We start from the raw sequence: 14,820 nt of genomic DNA, 5'->3' as shown, positions 1-14,820 counted from the left end.
GCTGACTTTGGCGACGCTCCCCGGCGGTGACAGGCGGGGCGGGGCGCGGCGCGGCGGCCTCATTCCGGGGCGGGCGGGCGCCGAGGCGGCGCGGGCGGGACGAGCGGTCCGGGCCGGCGCGGCTGCCGCTCGGCGCCGCGGTCCTCGTGCCAGTGAGCGCCGCGGCCGCCGCAGCCATGACTGTGGAGTTCGAGGAGTGCGTCAAGGACTCCCCGCGCTTCAGGTGCGCCGCCCGGGGCCGCCGGGGTGGGCGCAGGCCGGGGGCGTCGCTGCAGCCTTTGTGCCCGGCGGCGGGGTGGGGAGGTCAGCGCCGGGCCGGGCCGCGGCCGCCGGGGATGGGCTGGAGAACCGGTCTCGGACAAAGCGGCGGCCCCGCCCCGTCATGCCCCGGGGGGCTGGAACAAAAGACGCTCCTGCCCTGGGCGGCCGCCCCGGGCGGAGGGCGTGCGCGTGGGCAGCCGTGGGCACCTCTGGACCGTCCGCCCCCGCTCTGTGTCTGCACCTCCACTGGGCTGAGCCCCTCCCAGGCCCTGCAGTCCAGCTCTGGCCAGGGTCGTCTGGGTCCGTGGGGGCGTCGGCCCCTGGTCTCTGCCTCCATCCTGTGTCCAGAGCAGCGCGTGGGGGACAGGCAGCTGGAGCCGCGTTTAAGGCCTGGAGTAGGGTGCTTGGAAGCGCGAAGTGGTTGGATGACCCAGGGGCTTGGAGGGGTGGCGGCCGAGAAGAGCGGCGGGGAAGGTCAGGTAGGGGGTAGGGGTTGTGTGCACACCGAGTCTGCGTATTTTCCATCATTCCTGGCGTGCAGGCGTGCACACCTGCGTGAACCACATGTTCACAGACGTGTGCACAAGTGTGCATCGGCCTTGCTTGGTGGACATTTGGCAAACGACAATGGAGGCAAAGAAACCTCTCTGCATCCCCAAGTGCGCACCTGCGTGAGGCCCCCTCCTCTGCATGTGCTCTTGCGGGGTGCGCTCTTGTGAACTCTGCCCCTCTGTGTGCTTCCCTCGGGACACCAGGCCTTGCACAGGACGTATGGATGAGCTGTGCCACGGGGCTGTGCTTGCTTCTGCATGTAGCCTGCTGATGAGTGTGCACAAGCGTGTGCACACGCCACCTCTCTGTATGGGTTCACATACTGTTAGCCATGTCACCAACAGACACATCAGCTTGTGCATGCGTGTTCCACCACTGGGTATACATGCTAATGCGTGCCTGTGCAGTCTCTCCTTGGACACACATGTATGTGTGGTACCAGTGTGTGCAGGCATGTTTGTGCATGAACATGTTTGCACATGTGTGCTTGATCATGTATGTGCGTGTGCGCGCGCGCTTCGTCTTTTGAGATCTGCTGGCAAGTCAGCCTGTGTGTGGGGGCACGGGGAGCCTTGGCATCCCTGGAGCCCTCACCAGGAGGCCTCGGGAGCCTTGGAGTGGGAGGCTCAGGGCCAGCCAGGAGAGTGGCCCCCAGCCCTGGGCAGAGGAACTGGGGCCATCTTCTGCTCTCTCATCTTCCGTTGCTGACCTGGGAAAAGGGGTTGAATAACTTGGGCACCCTAGGATCCTGCATTGAGGACCCGGGCTGTGGGGAAGCATGGGCATGGCCCCCCTGCTGGGGGCTGGGCCCTGGCTGAAGCACCAACCTTCGCCCTGGCCCCTCCCTCAGAAGCCTAATGGATCCCCTCCTCCACGCAGACGGCCCTGTACTGCCCTCGCCCAGTCGGGTGGGGGTGCTGGAACCCACTCACCTCTGGGCCTTCTCTCTGGTAACCCGCTCTCATGGGAGCTGGTTACAGGAGCCAGTTCTGGGGGCTGTGGGGCTGCAGTAGGTGCCGTAGAGCGGCTGCCCTGGGAAAGTGCCTCGCCCGGTGGAGCATGGACTGGAGTGGGGAGGTGAGAATGGCCTGGCCCAGTGGGTTTTGGGGTTAGGCTGTGATTTAACTGGGGTTCGAGGGGCTCCCCGAGGCTGTCCTGGGGGCGGGCCCTCAGAGTGTAACTTGAGTTTCCTGGCCTACCACCAGGCTGGGGGACCAGGCAGGGTGGGCAGGAAGATGTGGTCTGTAATGAGGAGCCTGGTTGCCCCAGCCCTGGAGAGGGGGACCCTGCCCGCACCCTCCTGGTCTGAAGAGGGCCTAGTGGCAGCCCGGGTGCAGTGGGCCGGGGGCCAGGGGAGCCTATGGAGGGGAACCGCCTGGCCTCGGTTCAGCGTGCCCCTCCCCTGGGTGGGGCTTCAGGCGCTGAGTCACGGCTTTGGTTGGGGGGCAGCCTCACCCTCCTCCCCATCCTCCAAGCTGCTGAGAAACTCCTGGGCTGAGCACAGCAGAGGAGGCCTAGGTCCCTGGGACTGAGGAGGGGAGAGCTGAGGGGTGCCCAGCAGTGGGAGCGGTTCTCGGGGCCTCTGCCAGGGCCCACCCTGTCCCCATGAGCATGTCCGTGAGCTCCTGGGTGCAGCCACCCCACCCTTGCTGGTTCTCCAGGGACACGGGCGCCCCAAACCCGAGGGCAGCAGCTCTGGGTACAGCTGTCTCTGCGTCCGGCCCTGCTTAGGGGTGGCTGCAACTCCTGGGGCGTGGCGCTGTTTGCTGCCTTCTGGGAGGATGGTCCCTTCTCTGTTCTGGGATCCTCCAGCTGAGGTAGAGGTCAGGATCCAGGGGCTGCGGGCTGGGCGCTGGCGGTCAGCAGACACCACAGCGAGATTCCCTCCATCACCCCCTGCTTTGGGATTCAGGGTCCTCTTAGCCTCTTGGGAACAGGTGAGGGCTGCTCAGAGAGGACCTAGCGCCCTGCTGGGGTGGCTGGGACCCTTCAAGGTCCCTGGCTGGGGCAGCCTGGTGCCTGCGGCTCCAGCTCCTAATTGACGTGCCCCATGTAAACCGCAGGCCCCTCCCCCGAGGCCTGGGACACCCGTCAGGGTAGCAAGGTATGAGGGACTGTAGGCTCCGATGGCCTCTGCTCCTGGACCCCTGCCCTAGACCTGTCCCTGGAGTCCTGGCCCCAGCCCGGGCCCTGTGGTGCCCAATCCCCAGGAGGCCAGATGGCCTGGACAGCCAGTGAGCCAATTGTGTGGAGTGCGGGGCTGCCGGGATCCTGGCCCTGTTTCCCTGTTTCCTGCTCCCGGAGGGGGTGGTCACGTGCCTGATCCATCTGCCTCCTGTCTTCCGGGGATTCTCCCGCCGAGGCTTCTCTGGTGATGTCATGCCTTAACTCTTCTCTCCCCAGGCAGCCCCACTGTCAGGCTGTCCTGGTGGGAGCGGGCTCTGAGGAGGACGGCCTACCCGTCTTTCCAGCGGACCGTGCCGCTTGCAGCTGTGAGGTTGGGGGAGCCGGAGGCCTCTCTCCCCAGCTGGTCTGGGTCCTCCTGGTGCTGCCAGGATGAGAGCAGCCGCCCTACTGCCCCCACCCTGTCCCACAGTGCATGGGCGCCAGACCTGGGTGGGCTGCAGTAGTGCAGAGTGGTGAGGGGAGGCGCCGCAGGGTTGAGGGGCTCCAGATGGGTCCAGGGTCAACTCTGAACTCCTAGAGGAGAGGCAGGTGAGGCTGGCTCAGCCCTTGGTGGGCACCGTCCCTGAGGGACTCCCAGCGGCTGGCTGCCCTGGGAGAGGCTGGTCCAATCTTCTTCCCCGAGGGCACAGGAGTGGGCGTCACAGCCGATTCTGCCTCTCCCTGCCTGGGGTTGAGGGGGACGGGGGGAAGTGCACTGAACCTGGTCCCAGTCCTGCCCCCGTAGCAGGCAGGCGTCTGTCTCGCAGCCCGTTTCCTGAAAGCCCCTTCCCACGGTGGAGCCCCTCAGGGAGGTGCAAGGGGAGGCGAAGCCCCGAGGGGGCCGAGGCTGCAGGTGACCCCAGCCAGCCCCATTCTTGCTTTAGGGCGACCATTGACGAGGTGGAGACGGACGTGGTGGAGATTGAGGCCAAACTGGACAAGGTGAAGGACGGGCCTGGAGCGCCCTGTGCCCGGCCAGGCTTGGGATGGCCACATGGCCGGCCACGCTCTCTGGGCCTTACTAAGCCACTTACACCCCCCATATGCAGAGCACGAGTGTGGTGCTCCAGGTCCTGGCCCCTGTGTCTTAGCATGTGTGTTCCAGGGTGCACATGTCACATGCACACATGTGGCTGGCCCTGAGTCTCGTCCCATCTGGGAGGGGCTGGGCCGTGGTGAGTCCCCGACCCACAGTGGCTGCCCATCCCCTCTGCTGGGCTGGTGACATGGGGACAGCTGCTGGGCTGGTGACACAGGGACAGCTGCTGTGTGGGCCGAGCCTTGGTGTGGCTGGGGCTGGGGCTGAGAAAGGGGAGGGGGCAACAGGCCGTGGAGCTGGGAGCGGGGAGCTGCATCCATGAGCCCCACGTAGGCTGATCCTGCTGGCCCTGGGTCCCCTGCCTGGCTCCTGGTCCCTCCCAGCCGAGCGAGGCCATGGCGGCCCCACCCTCCCCTCCCAGACCGGCCTCCAAGCCCCAGGCAGGCCCAGGCAAGAGGAAGCTGCACCAGGGCACTGAATCCTGGGTGCCAACGCCCTGAGTGGAACCTACCCTGGGAGCTCTTCCCGCCCCTGAGTGGCCGTGTGTGGTGGCGAGTGCAGGCGCCAGTGCCCACCATGCTCACCACGCCCCGCCGGCCCACAGCTGGTGAAGCTGTGCAGTGGCATGGTGGAAGCCGGTAAGGCCTACGTCAGCACCAGCAGGCTGTTCGTGAGCGGCGTCCGCGACCTGTCCCAGCAGTGCCAGGGCGACACCGTCATCTCGGTGAGGGGCCAACTGACCTCTGACCTCAAGGTGGGGTTGGGGGAGAGGCCAAGGGAGGCAGCCCCTTGAGGGCGTCCAGGCCAGGAGCAGGCGGGTGTCTGCACCACCCGGGGGCTCAGAGGGCGTGGCTGGGTGACCTGGGCCCAGATTTGCCGTCTCAGCACAGGTCCCCATCTGCTCCTCCAGGAATGTCTGCAGAGGTTCGCTGACAGCCTACAGGAGGTGGTGAACTACCACATGGTGAGCCCGGCCTCCCTGCCACCTGTGGGCCGCCCGCAGCCTGGAACCGAGCTGTGCTGGCTCACCTGAAGGCCGGCATGGGGTGGGGGGGGCACGTTTCTGCTCCTCTAGTCTGCAGGGGGGCATCCCACATCTTCAAGTCAGTGGGGGGTTGGGTGACAGCCCTGGGGGCTCTGCCGTGTCCCAGGCAAGGGCCACACTAGACCTTGGGGGGAGAGGTGGTTTATTCAGGGTTCCCCCAACTGGGCAGGGCTATTGTCCCAGGCTGGCCTGGCTGCTATTTGGGTCTGGGTGGCCCCCGGGGGCCCTGGCACTGACGTGGATGGACACATAGGACAGGCACCCATGAGATGTGGGGCTGCAGCCTGGGAACCTGAGCCGCAGACTGAACAGGGGAGGTCTCGAAGTAGACAAGGCAGGACAGCTCAGCCGTCCATTTGCTCCTGGTTGTGCCCAGTCCTTCTCTACTTTGGGTTCTGATTCAGAGCCCAGGCTCCAGCTCCCCCGGCCCAGCCCCTGGGTGCTCTCGGCTCTGGCCGAGTGCTCCCTGCTGCAGGGATGGGCACCCCAGGGTGGCCATCCAGGGCCAGGAGGCAGTGGGGCTCAGGCTCAGGCTGTGCCCTCGGTGCCCGCCTGATGAGGGGACCACCCGAGGCAGCCTGGCCTCTGCACTCGTCAAGGGCCAGGTGGGACAGAGAGGCAGGGGTGACAGCCGCCGCCTCTGGGTGCCAACTCAGGCCTGGGGGCTGCTCCCCTGACCCCCTTGAGGCCAGCCCTGCAGGGTGGGACCCACCCCTGTGTCTGGGCCTGGGGGCAGTGCCCTCTGCTGGTGAGGATGGGGCCTTCCGTCGGGGGCTCTTTCGGGACAGACCCCAAGGATCTCTGCCCGCCTCTGCCCCCAGATCCTGTTTGACCAGGCCCAGAGGTCTGTGCGGCAGCAGCTCCAGAACTTTGTCAAAGAGTGAGTGGCTCCCAGGGCTGGGGGAAGAACACTGAGGCCACGCTCCCTCCCTCGGAGGGGAAGGGGGTCTGGGGCAGAGCAGGGGCACCTTGGCCCCAGGCCTCCAGGCCGTGCAGCGGCTCCACAAGGCAGAAGGCTCGGAGGCAGACAGCCGGGTGGAGTGCGGGGGTTCCACACCCTGCATGTGTGGGTGGGGTGTCCAGCCCCCACAGTGGAGAGGTCTAGTCCACGTTGGGTTTGCGGGTCTGGAGTCCGGGGCATGGCTGGGGTCTGGGCTGGACAGATCCTGAGAGTGAGGTGGGGAGGGGCTGGGAGGCCTGGAGCAGATGGGAGGGGTCAGCAGGGGTTCGGGCAGACCTGGGATAGGCTGGTGAGGAAGGAGGCTGTGCCCAGGAGCAAAGGAAGGGCCTGGAGTGGAGGGGCGTGGGGCTAGGCATGGTGGCTCACACCTGTAATCCCAGTGTTTGGGAGGCCAAGGCCAGAGGATGCCAGGAGTTTGAGACCAGCCTGGGCAACGTAATGAGACCTCCATCTCTACAAAAAAAAAAAAGTTATATATATGTATTAGAGAGGCATGGTGGCACCTGCCTGTGGTCCCAGCTACTCAGGAGAATGAGGTGGGAGGATCAGCTGAGCCCAGGAAGTGGAGGCAGCAGTGAGCCATGATTGTGCTACTGCACTCCAGCCTGGGTGACAGAGAGAGACTCCATTAAAAAAAAAAAAAAAAAAAAAAAACCCAAGAACCAAAAATAAGCCTTATATGGTGGCACGCACCTGTAGCCTCAGCTATTTGGGAGGCCAAGGTGGGAGAATTGTTTGAGCCTGGGAGGTGGAGGCTGCAGTGAGCCATGACTGTGCCACTGCACTCCAGCCTCCAGCCTGGGCAACAGAGAGAGACCCTGTCTCAAACAAACAAAACCAGGCCAGGCGCAGTGGCTCATGCCTGTGATCCCAGCACTTTGGGAGACCGAGGCGGGTGGATCACCTGAGGTCAGGAGTTCGAGACCAGCCTGACCGACCTGGAGAAACCCCATCTCTACTAAAAATACAAAATTAGTCAGGCCTGGTGGCACATGCCTGTAATCCCAGCTGCTAGGGAAGCTGAGGCAGGAGAATCGCTTGAACTCTCGAGGCAGCAGTTGTGATGAGCCGAGACAGCACCATTGCACTCCAGCCTGGGTGACGAAGGCAAAACTCCGTCTCAAAAAACAAACAAAAAACACACAAACAACGATGTGGGAGACTCCAGGATCCAGCAGGTGCTCTCCCTGACCTCTCACCCCACCTGGCACTTGGCCTCCAGGGATGTGCGGAAGTTCAAGGAGACAAAGAAACAGTTTGACAAGGTGCGGGAAGACCTGGAGCTGTCCCTGGTGAGGAACGCCCAGGCCCCAAGGCACCGGCCCCACGAGGTGGAGGAAGCCACGGGGGCCCTCACCCTCACCAGGAAGTGCTTCCGCCACCTGGCACTGGACTATGTGCTCCAGGTCAGCCCCGGAAATGGGGTGAGGGGTGGGGACCAGCTGTAGCAAATGGAGGCCTCAAAGGCCTTGTACAGAACTGGAGGGATTTTGAGCAGGAGTGACAATTCTTGCTTTGCCCATGGGTGGGACCTCCAGACATGGGGAAGCACTCCAGGACCATGGGAGGACAAGGCTGGCCCAGTGCTGGGAGCTGAAGACGACCTGGGGGTCTCAGGGAACCACAAGCAGCTCAGGTGGACTCTATGGCAGGTGCAGGGCTTGGGGCTGCCTCAGCCTCCAGGGCTCACCTGTGGGCTCCCCCTCTGGCAGATCAATGTCCTGCAGGCCAAGAAGAAGTTTGAGATCCTGGACTCTGTGAGTGCGTGGGGGCTGCCCCTGAGCACAGGCTGCATGGCGGGGGATGGACTGGGTGTGCTTGGGCCTCACCTGTGCTGCCCCTGCAGATGCTGTCCTTCATGCACGCACAGTCCAGCTTCTTCCAGCAGGGCTACAGCCTCCTGCACCAGCTGGACCCCTACATGAAGAAGCTGGCGGCTGAGGTGAGCCTTTGGGAGGGGTGGGGCTGGGCCAGGCCTCCATGGCCTTCCCTAATGCCACCCCCAACAGCTGGACCAGCTGGTGATCGACTCTGCAGTGGAAAAGCGTGAGATGGAGCGAAAGCATGCCGCCATCCAGCAGCGGGTGAGGCCGCGCAGCCGGCTCCCTGCACACTGGGCGCCTGGGAGGCCCCTGCGTCCTCACCCCATGCCCAGCACACCCTCCCCGCCCCTTCCTCCTGCCTGTCCCCCACCTGCCCTGCCCACACCCTCTCTAGGGGACCAAGGCTGTTCCCTTTGATGTGTGCAGTGGAGGGGCACGTGTGGGTGGGGCTGCTGCTGGGATCTCCTTTTGAGGCCGTGGTCACTTCTGTGGCCTCAGTCACTGGCTCCTTGCGGGGCCTTTGCTTGCCTGTGGGACAACAGCCCCGGCCACCACCCAGGGCAGAGGTTGGCTACAGGCAGGAGTGGCTGTTTTGGGATAGGGGAGAGCCCCCCAGGAGTTGGGGACGGGTCCGCCAGTCACTAGGAGTTGGGGGCAGCCGTCACTCACTGGCTCTCTCCCCCTACCCCCTCCTGCTCCGGCCCTTCAGACGCTGCTGCAGGTAAGTGAGCACGGGCCCTGGGTGGGTCGTGGGTCGGGGGAGACCAGGTGGGGTGGTGCCTTTCCCTCCTCTACCCCGAGGGCACTTCAGCACCAAGGACACCTCCCACCAGTCTCAGAGCTCTTGCTGCTACTGAGGCTGTGAGAGGGGCTGGCTCCAGCCAGACCCACACATCCCCCGTGGGAGTGATGGCAGCTGTCCCTTCCCATCCCATGTGGCCTGGGGAGCAGGTGGCCACCACTTCCCTCTGCTGCCCTGGCCTGCCAGACGGCGGGACACACAGGGCCCTCAGTGACTCCCAGGCCTCCTGAATGGGGCTCTGTCCACCCAGCTGGCCACATGAATGGGGCACTCAGGATGCAGAGGGTGGGGGGGCAGCTTCCTTCCTGATCGTAGCCTGCTTGTCCCTGCAGGGCTGGGGTGGGGCTGGCACTCTGGGGCCCCCAGCTGTGAACGTGAGGGGTCTGCTCCACGGGTTGCAGGGCTGGGGGCCTTGCTCAGGTCAAGAAGTGGCTGTGGTGAACAGAGGGTCTCTCGTCTGAGCGTGTGGCCCATGGGCCGTGTGGCAGCCTCAAACAAGGACCTCACCCCAGCCTGTGCTCCGGGAAAGCATAGAGGGTAGCAGGGCCCTGGGGCGGGTGATCAGGGGCAGGTTCCATCCCCCCAGGACTTCTCCTATGATGAGTCCAAAGTGGAGTTTGACGTGGACGCGCCCAGTGGGGTGGTGATGGAGGGCTACCTCTTCAAGAGGGCCAGCAACGCTTTCAAGACGTGGAACCGGTGAGGAGCCTTCCATAGGCGGGGGCAGGGGTCACAGCGGCCCTGGGATGGGCTGCTTGAATCCCTGCATCCCCCCACCCACCTAGGCGCTGGTTCTCCATTCAGAACAGCCAGCTGGTCTACCAGAAGAAGCTCAAGGTGTGCCCTGGGGCTGGGGCTGGGGCCCTGATGCCTGGACGCCCCACCTGGGCCACGGGGCAGACTGGTCAGTTGGGGTTGGCACAGGGCCGGGGCACTAGTGGACGCCGGAGCCCCAACAGTCAGGGAGCAGAGAGCTGGACACGGGGCTTGGGGCTCAGGCAGTCGGCCTCCGGGTCTCCAAGGTGAAGCAGGAAGTGGGAGGTCGGGGCCGGGTGGTGGCTGAGGGCAGGGGCCACAGTGGTGCCGCCCACAGGATGCCCTCACCGTGGTGGTGGACGACCTCCGCCTGTGCTCTGTGAAGCCGTGTGAGGACATCGAGCGGAGGTTCTGCTTCGAGGTGCTGTCACCCACCAAGTGAGGAGGCCCAGCCCAGGGTGGGGCGGGGGGCGTGCCTGCCCACCGGAGCTGACGCCCGCCCCTCCACTGCCTGCAGGAGCTGCATGCTGCAGGCCGACTCCGAGAAGCTGCGGCAGGCCTGGGTCCAGGCTGTGCAGGCCAGCATCGCCTCCGCCTACCGCGAGAGCCCCGACAGCTGCTATAGCGAGGTGTGGCCCTTGGTGCCCCTGCCCCACGCCCGTGCACACACCTACGTGCCACCCGGGATGGCCCCGCCCCACGCCCGTGCACACGCCTGTGTGTGGCTCCTGCAAGCTGGGCGTGTGCTGCGTGTGCACTGGCATGCTGGCCTGTGCAGTGTGGATGTGCATGTGTGTGCAGGTAGCATTTGCCCACGTGAGGGTGTGCACGTATACATGCTTGTGCAGGTGTGTGCTCGAGGGGCCCTGGCCTGCACTGACACTTCTGGCTGGGGAGGAGGGGACCTGCTGGGGAATCCATGCTGGAGCCTCTGCGGGACCAAGCAGCTCCACCCCATCCCCCAGAAGCTGGACCGCACAGCATCCCCGTCCACGAGCAGCATCGACTCCGCGACCGACCCTCGGGAGCGTGGCGTGAAGGGCGAGAGTGTGTTGCAGCGTGTGCAGAGTGTGGCCGGCAACAGCCAGTGCGGCGACTGCGGCCAGCCAGACCCCCGCTGGGCCAGCATCAACCTGGGCGTGCTGCTCTGCATCGAGTGCTCCGGCATCCACAGGTGGGCCCCTGAGGGCTGGGCCGGGGATGGGGGTTGGGCTGGAGCTGGGGGCCTTGCCTCACCCGGACTCACCCCGACCTCTCCCCTCCAGGAGCCTGGGTGTCCACTGCTCCAAGGTCCGGTCCCTGACACTGGACTCGTGGGAGCCAGAGCTGCTAAAGGTGCGTGTGGGACTCCTGGAGGCCATAGGACCCCCTTTGTGGGGGCGGGAGCTGGGGTCTGCAGGTTTGCACTGATGCCTGCTCGCCCTGTCTCCCACTAGCTGATGTGTGAGCTTGGAAACAGCACTGTAAATCAGATCTATGAGGCCCGGTGTGAGGGTCCAGGCAGCAGGAAACCCACAGCCAGCAGCTCCCGGTGAGGTGGGGTACAGTCTGGATCAGTCAGGGACCCCCAGCCTGGGGGCGCAGCCTCATGTTCACCCCTGGTCCAGGCAGGACAAGGAGGCCTGGATCAAGGACAAATACGTGGAAAAGAAATTTCTGCGGAAGGCGCCCATGGCACCAGCCCTGGAGGCCCCAAGACGCTGGAGGGCGCAGAAGTGCCCCCGGCCCCACAGCTCTCCCCGCGCCCCCACTGCCCGCCGCAAGGTCCGGCTTGAGCCCGTTCTGCCCTGTGTGGCCGCACTGTCCTCAGGTGGGAGGCCATGCCCCGGCAGGGCTGGGAGGGGCTTGCCTTGGTCGGGGATGGACTCCGTCAAGGGGCTGGTGGCAGGGCTCGGGGGACACCTCAGGCTCCGCAGACTCCCAGCGTGACCTGGGGTTCCCCGCCCCACCCCGGGCCTGTTCCCCACTCTGAACACGCACTGCCCCTGCAGTGGGCACCCTGGACCGTAAGTTCCGCCGAGACTCCCTCTTCTGCCCCGACGAGCTGGACTCGCTCTTCTCCTACTTCGACGCAGGGGCCGCGGGGGCTGGCCCTCGCAGTAAGTGTGGGGTGGGCCCAGCCAGGTGGCAGGGCAGGGCCAAGGAGGCTGGCCTGGAGGGTGCCTGAGTGTGGATGGCCCTTGCCAGGGAATGGAGCAGCATCTGGAGGGGCGGGGGCCTCCTGGCCACAGAGCTGGAGGCCAAGGCCCTGACTGTCAGGGGTGAGCTGTGCAAATGTGTGTGTGGGCTGTGTGCACCTGGGTGTGTGCACACAGCGGGTGGCCTGGGGCGGGGCAGCAGAGGGCGCTGCCAGCCGGCCCTCGGCCTGGGGCTCTTCTGGGGCCATGCTGCCCGTTGGGTGGAGACGTTTCAGCCTGGGCCAGCCACAGACGGGGCTGGGGGGCCCACTGCGGGGGATGCCGGGTAAGGTGGCAAGTGGGAGGCAAGGGCTTCCCGGTGGGCCTGGGCTTTAGGGGGCTACCCCTGGCACCTTTGAGCTGTTATTTGGTTTTCTCTCCTTTGCTCCTAGCCTGCGGCTGGCTCCCCCTGGCCCTGGGTGGGAGCTGGTCCTGTCCCTAGGGGTGGCCCTGGAGGGTGGGTGGGGTTCCAGCCTTGCCCCAGGGCTCTGGACAGAGTCTGGGCCTCCCACCCTCAGGACCCCCTTCCCTGCGGACCTGCAGGTCTGAGTAGCGACAGTGGCCTTGGGGGCAGCTCGGATGGCAGCTCAGACGTCCTGGTTTTCGGCTCGGGTTCTGTGGTGGACAGCGTCACTGAGGAGGGTGGGTGGCGCCTTGCCCTCGCCCGAAGCCCCTGCCCAGTCCCTGGGCAGCCCCGGGGGTCGCTTTCCCTGACGGCCCTCTCCCCACAGAGGGTGCGGAGTCGGAGGAGTCCAGCGGTGAGGCAGACGGGGACGCTGAGGCCGAGGCCTGGGGCCTGGCGGACGTGCGCGAGCTGCACCCGGGGCTCTTGGCGCACCGCGCAGCGCGTGCCCGCGACCTTCCTGCGCTGGCGGCGGCGCTGGCCCACGGGGCCGAGGTCAACTGGGCGGACGCGGAGGATGAGGGCAAGACGCCGCTGGTGCAGGCCGTGCTAGGGGTGAGCGAGCCACGGGGGCTGCGCGCAGGACACAGGTGCACACTCGCGTTTGCATCTTCTGTGGCCCCCACGCAAGGGCCACCTGTCCGCTGTGGGGACCAAGTTCGGTCCCAGCTGGGGGCGCCCAAGGCCGGGGTCAGAGTGCAGACACGCTGAGAGGGGCCGGTACCGCGGCTCCGTCTGAGTTGCCCCGGCTCCCCAGGGCTCCTTGATCGTATGTGAGTTCCTGCTGCAAAACGGAGCGGACGTGAACCAAAGAGACAGCCGCGGCCGGGGGCCCCTGCACCACGCCACGCTGCTGGGCCGCACCGGGTGAGGCGCGCAACCCACGCCCCGCCCCGCTCCCCGACCACGCCTACCCCGGCCCAGCCATGCCCCGCGACCACACTCGCCCCGCCCTTCCTGCCCAAGCCCCGCCGGGCCCCGACACGCTCCTCCGCCCTCGCCCCTCAGCCAGGTTTGCCTGTTCCTGAAGCGGGGCGCGGACCAGCACGCCCTGGACCAAGAGCAGCGGGACCCGTTGGCCATCGCAGTGCAGGCGGCCAACGCTGACATCGTGACACTGTGAGCGCGGCCAGGCCCTCGGGGCTGGGCGGGGCTTCCACGGCAGGGGCGGGGCCTCCACGGCAGGGGCGGGGTCTCCAGGGCAGGGGCGGGGCCTCCAGGGCAGGGGTGTCTCACGCTGTGCCTCCCCGTAGGCTCCGTCTGGCGCGCATGGCGGAGGAGATGCGCGAGGCCGAGGCTGCCCCGGGTCCCCCTGGCGCCCTGGCGGGCAGCAGCCCCACGGAGCTCCAGTTCCGCAGGTGCATCCAGGAGTTCATCAGCCTCCACCTGGAAGAGAGCTAGGGCCGGGCAGGCCGGGCAGCTGCCACCCCGCCCGGCCCGATGCCCCGCATGCTCCGAAGTTCCTGGCGCCCACCCGGCCGCGGCCCTGCCTGTGACCCGCGGGTCGATGCCCAGCAGCCCCAGTGCCGGGGTGCCGCGGCCCCGCTCGCCCAGGAGGAGAGCGAGGGCCCCGCACTGAGTCTCTTGAAGCCTCACGTTTCCCTGGGGGGATGCTGCATCGTCGGGTGCCCCTTGCCCCACCTGGGGAACCTCTGTCTTCAGGTCACCCCTTTTCAGGGGCCTGGGTTGCTCATGTCACAAGCCACTCTCAAGGCCCGTGTCACCTGTATCCCTCTGTCCTCAGGGCCTGTGTTACTTTGTGCCCCACTTCTGCCCAGAACACTGACCTGTTAGCTGGGTCCCTCCTGCACACCCCAGAGCCTCCTCCCAGGGCAGAAAGGGTGGCCCATCCAGGGAACCAACGAGTACCTCACTTAGTGACCCCAGCATCCAGGCTGGTGTCGCGGGTGCTGGGCGGGAGGGGCTCTGGCCTGGGTCCTCAGCCCTGGCTGGACGCGGGCGTCCCAAGGCCACGTGGCTGGCCACGAAGGTCCCCGTGCCAGACAGCCCCAGCCGCGTCCCGGCCTCCTCCGGAGGCACCTTCTCCCGGTACTCGGCCCAGAGCCTGCGCATAAAGCCACTTTGCCACTTTGCAGCCCGCATCTCATGTTCTTTGTAGTGGACCGAGTGGGTTTGCTATAGGCCTTGTCTGACTTTGTCTTGCGTCTTTTCTCTGTGGACTCTTGAGGACGCCTGAGCCCCAGCCCTGCCCCTGACCAGCCTCCCCCTTGGGTCCAGGGGTCCCTTGGCTCCTATTGCAGGGCCTGCCAATGCCTTCACGCACCCCTTCCCCAAAGGTGCCCGGTAGGGAGGCGGGGCCTCCCCAACTCGGCGCAGGTCAGGCTAAGGCCAGTCGGCTGGTCACTATGCAATGCTGCCCTGGGGAGGCTCCCTGAGGGCACAGTGGGCGCTGGACCCGGCCCCCCAACTCTCTTGCCTGCTGCCTGTGACCCTGAAGAACAGAATTGATTCTTGCCCCTCTCCCTGTGTGAGCTTGGCCCCGCCTCCTGCCCCAGGCCCCTGCTGGCGGGTCTCACCCCCCACCCCACCCCTCGCTTTGAATAAACCGCTTGCGCCCACCGCCTGCTCCTGGGCTCCCGTGCCTCGCTCTGCTCTGTCTCCGGGGAGTGTCTGTGTCCCCGCCCTCCCCGAGGGGCATTCTGGAGCCGGGTAGCACTCGAGTCAGACTCCAACAGGCCGCAAGGGGCCTGATGGGGGCCTGGGGCTTGTTTGACAAAATCTGGCTCCTGACACCCCTGGCCCCCATTGTCTCGCTCTTCCACCCTTCTGTGTCCTAGATTGAGTCCCCTGGTGGGAAGAGGGGTGGACGCGAAC

General features: G+C 66.1%; 1 protein-coding gene across 6 annotated transcripts; it reads left to right on the top strand.

Annotated features, from left to right (window-relative positions):
- The first annotated feature begins 66 nt into the window (after nucleotides 1–66).
- On the top strand, nucleotides 67–14,571 carry ACAP3 (ArfGAP with coiled-coil, ankyrin repeat and PH domains 3). Of its 6 annotated transcripts, none has more exons than XM_030805905.1 (24): nucleotides 67–223; nucleotides 3,864–3,921; nucleotides 4,623–4,742; nucleotides 4,929–4,982; nucleotides 5,885–5,943; nucleotides 7,247–7,430; nucleotides 7,737–7,781; nucleotides 7,871–7,966; nucleotides 8,034–8,108; nucleotides 8,557–8,568; nucleotides 9,236–9,348; nucleotides 9,435–9,486; nucleotides 9,743–9,843; nucleotides 9,923–10,034; nucleotides 10,371–10,579; nucleotides 10,671–10,740; nucleotides 10,842–10,936; nucleotides 11,013–11,215; nucleotides 11,397–11,504; nucleotides 12,126–12,224; nucleotides 12,314–12,540; nucleotides 12,743–12,852; nucleotides 12,994–13,104; nucleotides 13,239–14,565. In XM_030805905.1, the coding sequence occupies exons 1-24, from the start codon at nucleotides 177–179 to the stop codon at nucleotides 13,384–13,386; spliced, it is 2,508 nt and encodes an 835-aa protein (XP_030661765.1). In that variant the 5' UTR covers nucleotides 67–176; the 3' UTR covers nucleotides 13,387–14,565. The 6 variants fall into 6 exon arrangements, 4 of the variants coding, with proteins under 4 accessions (XP_030661765.1, XP_030661764.1, XP_030661763.1 ...); XR_004028508.1 differs by lacking the exon at nucleotides 67–223 and adding an exon at nucleotides 233–1,890 and having other exon boundaries at nucleotides 11,017–11,215; nucleotides 13,239–14,571; XM_030805903.1 differs by lacking the exon at nucleotides 67–223 and adding an exon at nucleotides 238–1,890 and having other exon boundaries at nucleotides 13,239–14,571.
- The last annotated feature ends 249 nt before the right edge of the window (nucleotides 14,572–14,820 follow it).

The sequence above is a fragment of the Nomascus leucogenys genome, chromosome 24 (genome assembly GCF_006542625.1).
Source record: "Nomascus leucogenys isolate Asia chromosome 24, Asia_NLE_v1, whole genome shotgun sequence".
In the NCBI taxonomy this organism is placed as follows: Eukaryota; Metazoa; Chordata; class Mammalia; order Primates; family Hylobatidae; genus Nomascus; species Nomascus leucogenys.
This window is presented reverse-complemented; position numbering and strand designations above follow the sequence as displayed.

Coding starts and splice junctions, on each gene's coding strand:
- ACAP3 (XM_030805903.1), top strand. CDS start 1,592: ATGGGCATGGCCCCCCTGCTGGGGGCTGGGCCCTGGCTGAAGCACCAA. Junction 7,967..8,033: donor TGAAGAAGCTGGCGGCTGAG/GTGAGCCTTTGG, acceptor CACCCCCAACAG/CTGGACCAGCTGGTGATCGA. Junction 10,580..10,670: donor GAGTGCTCCGGCATCCACAG/GTGGGCCCCTGA, acceptor TCTCCCCTCCAG/GAGCCTGGGTGTCCACTGCT.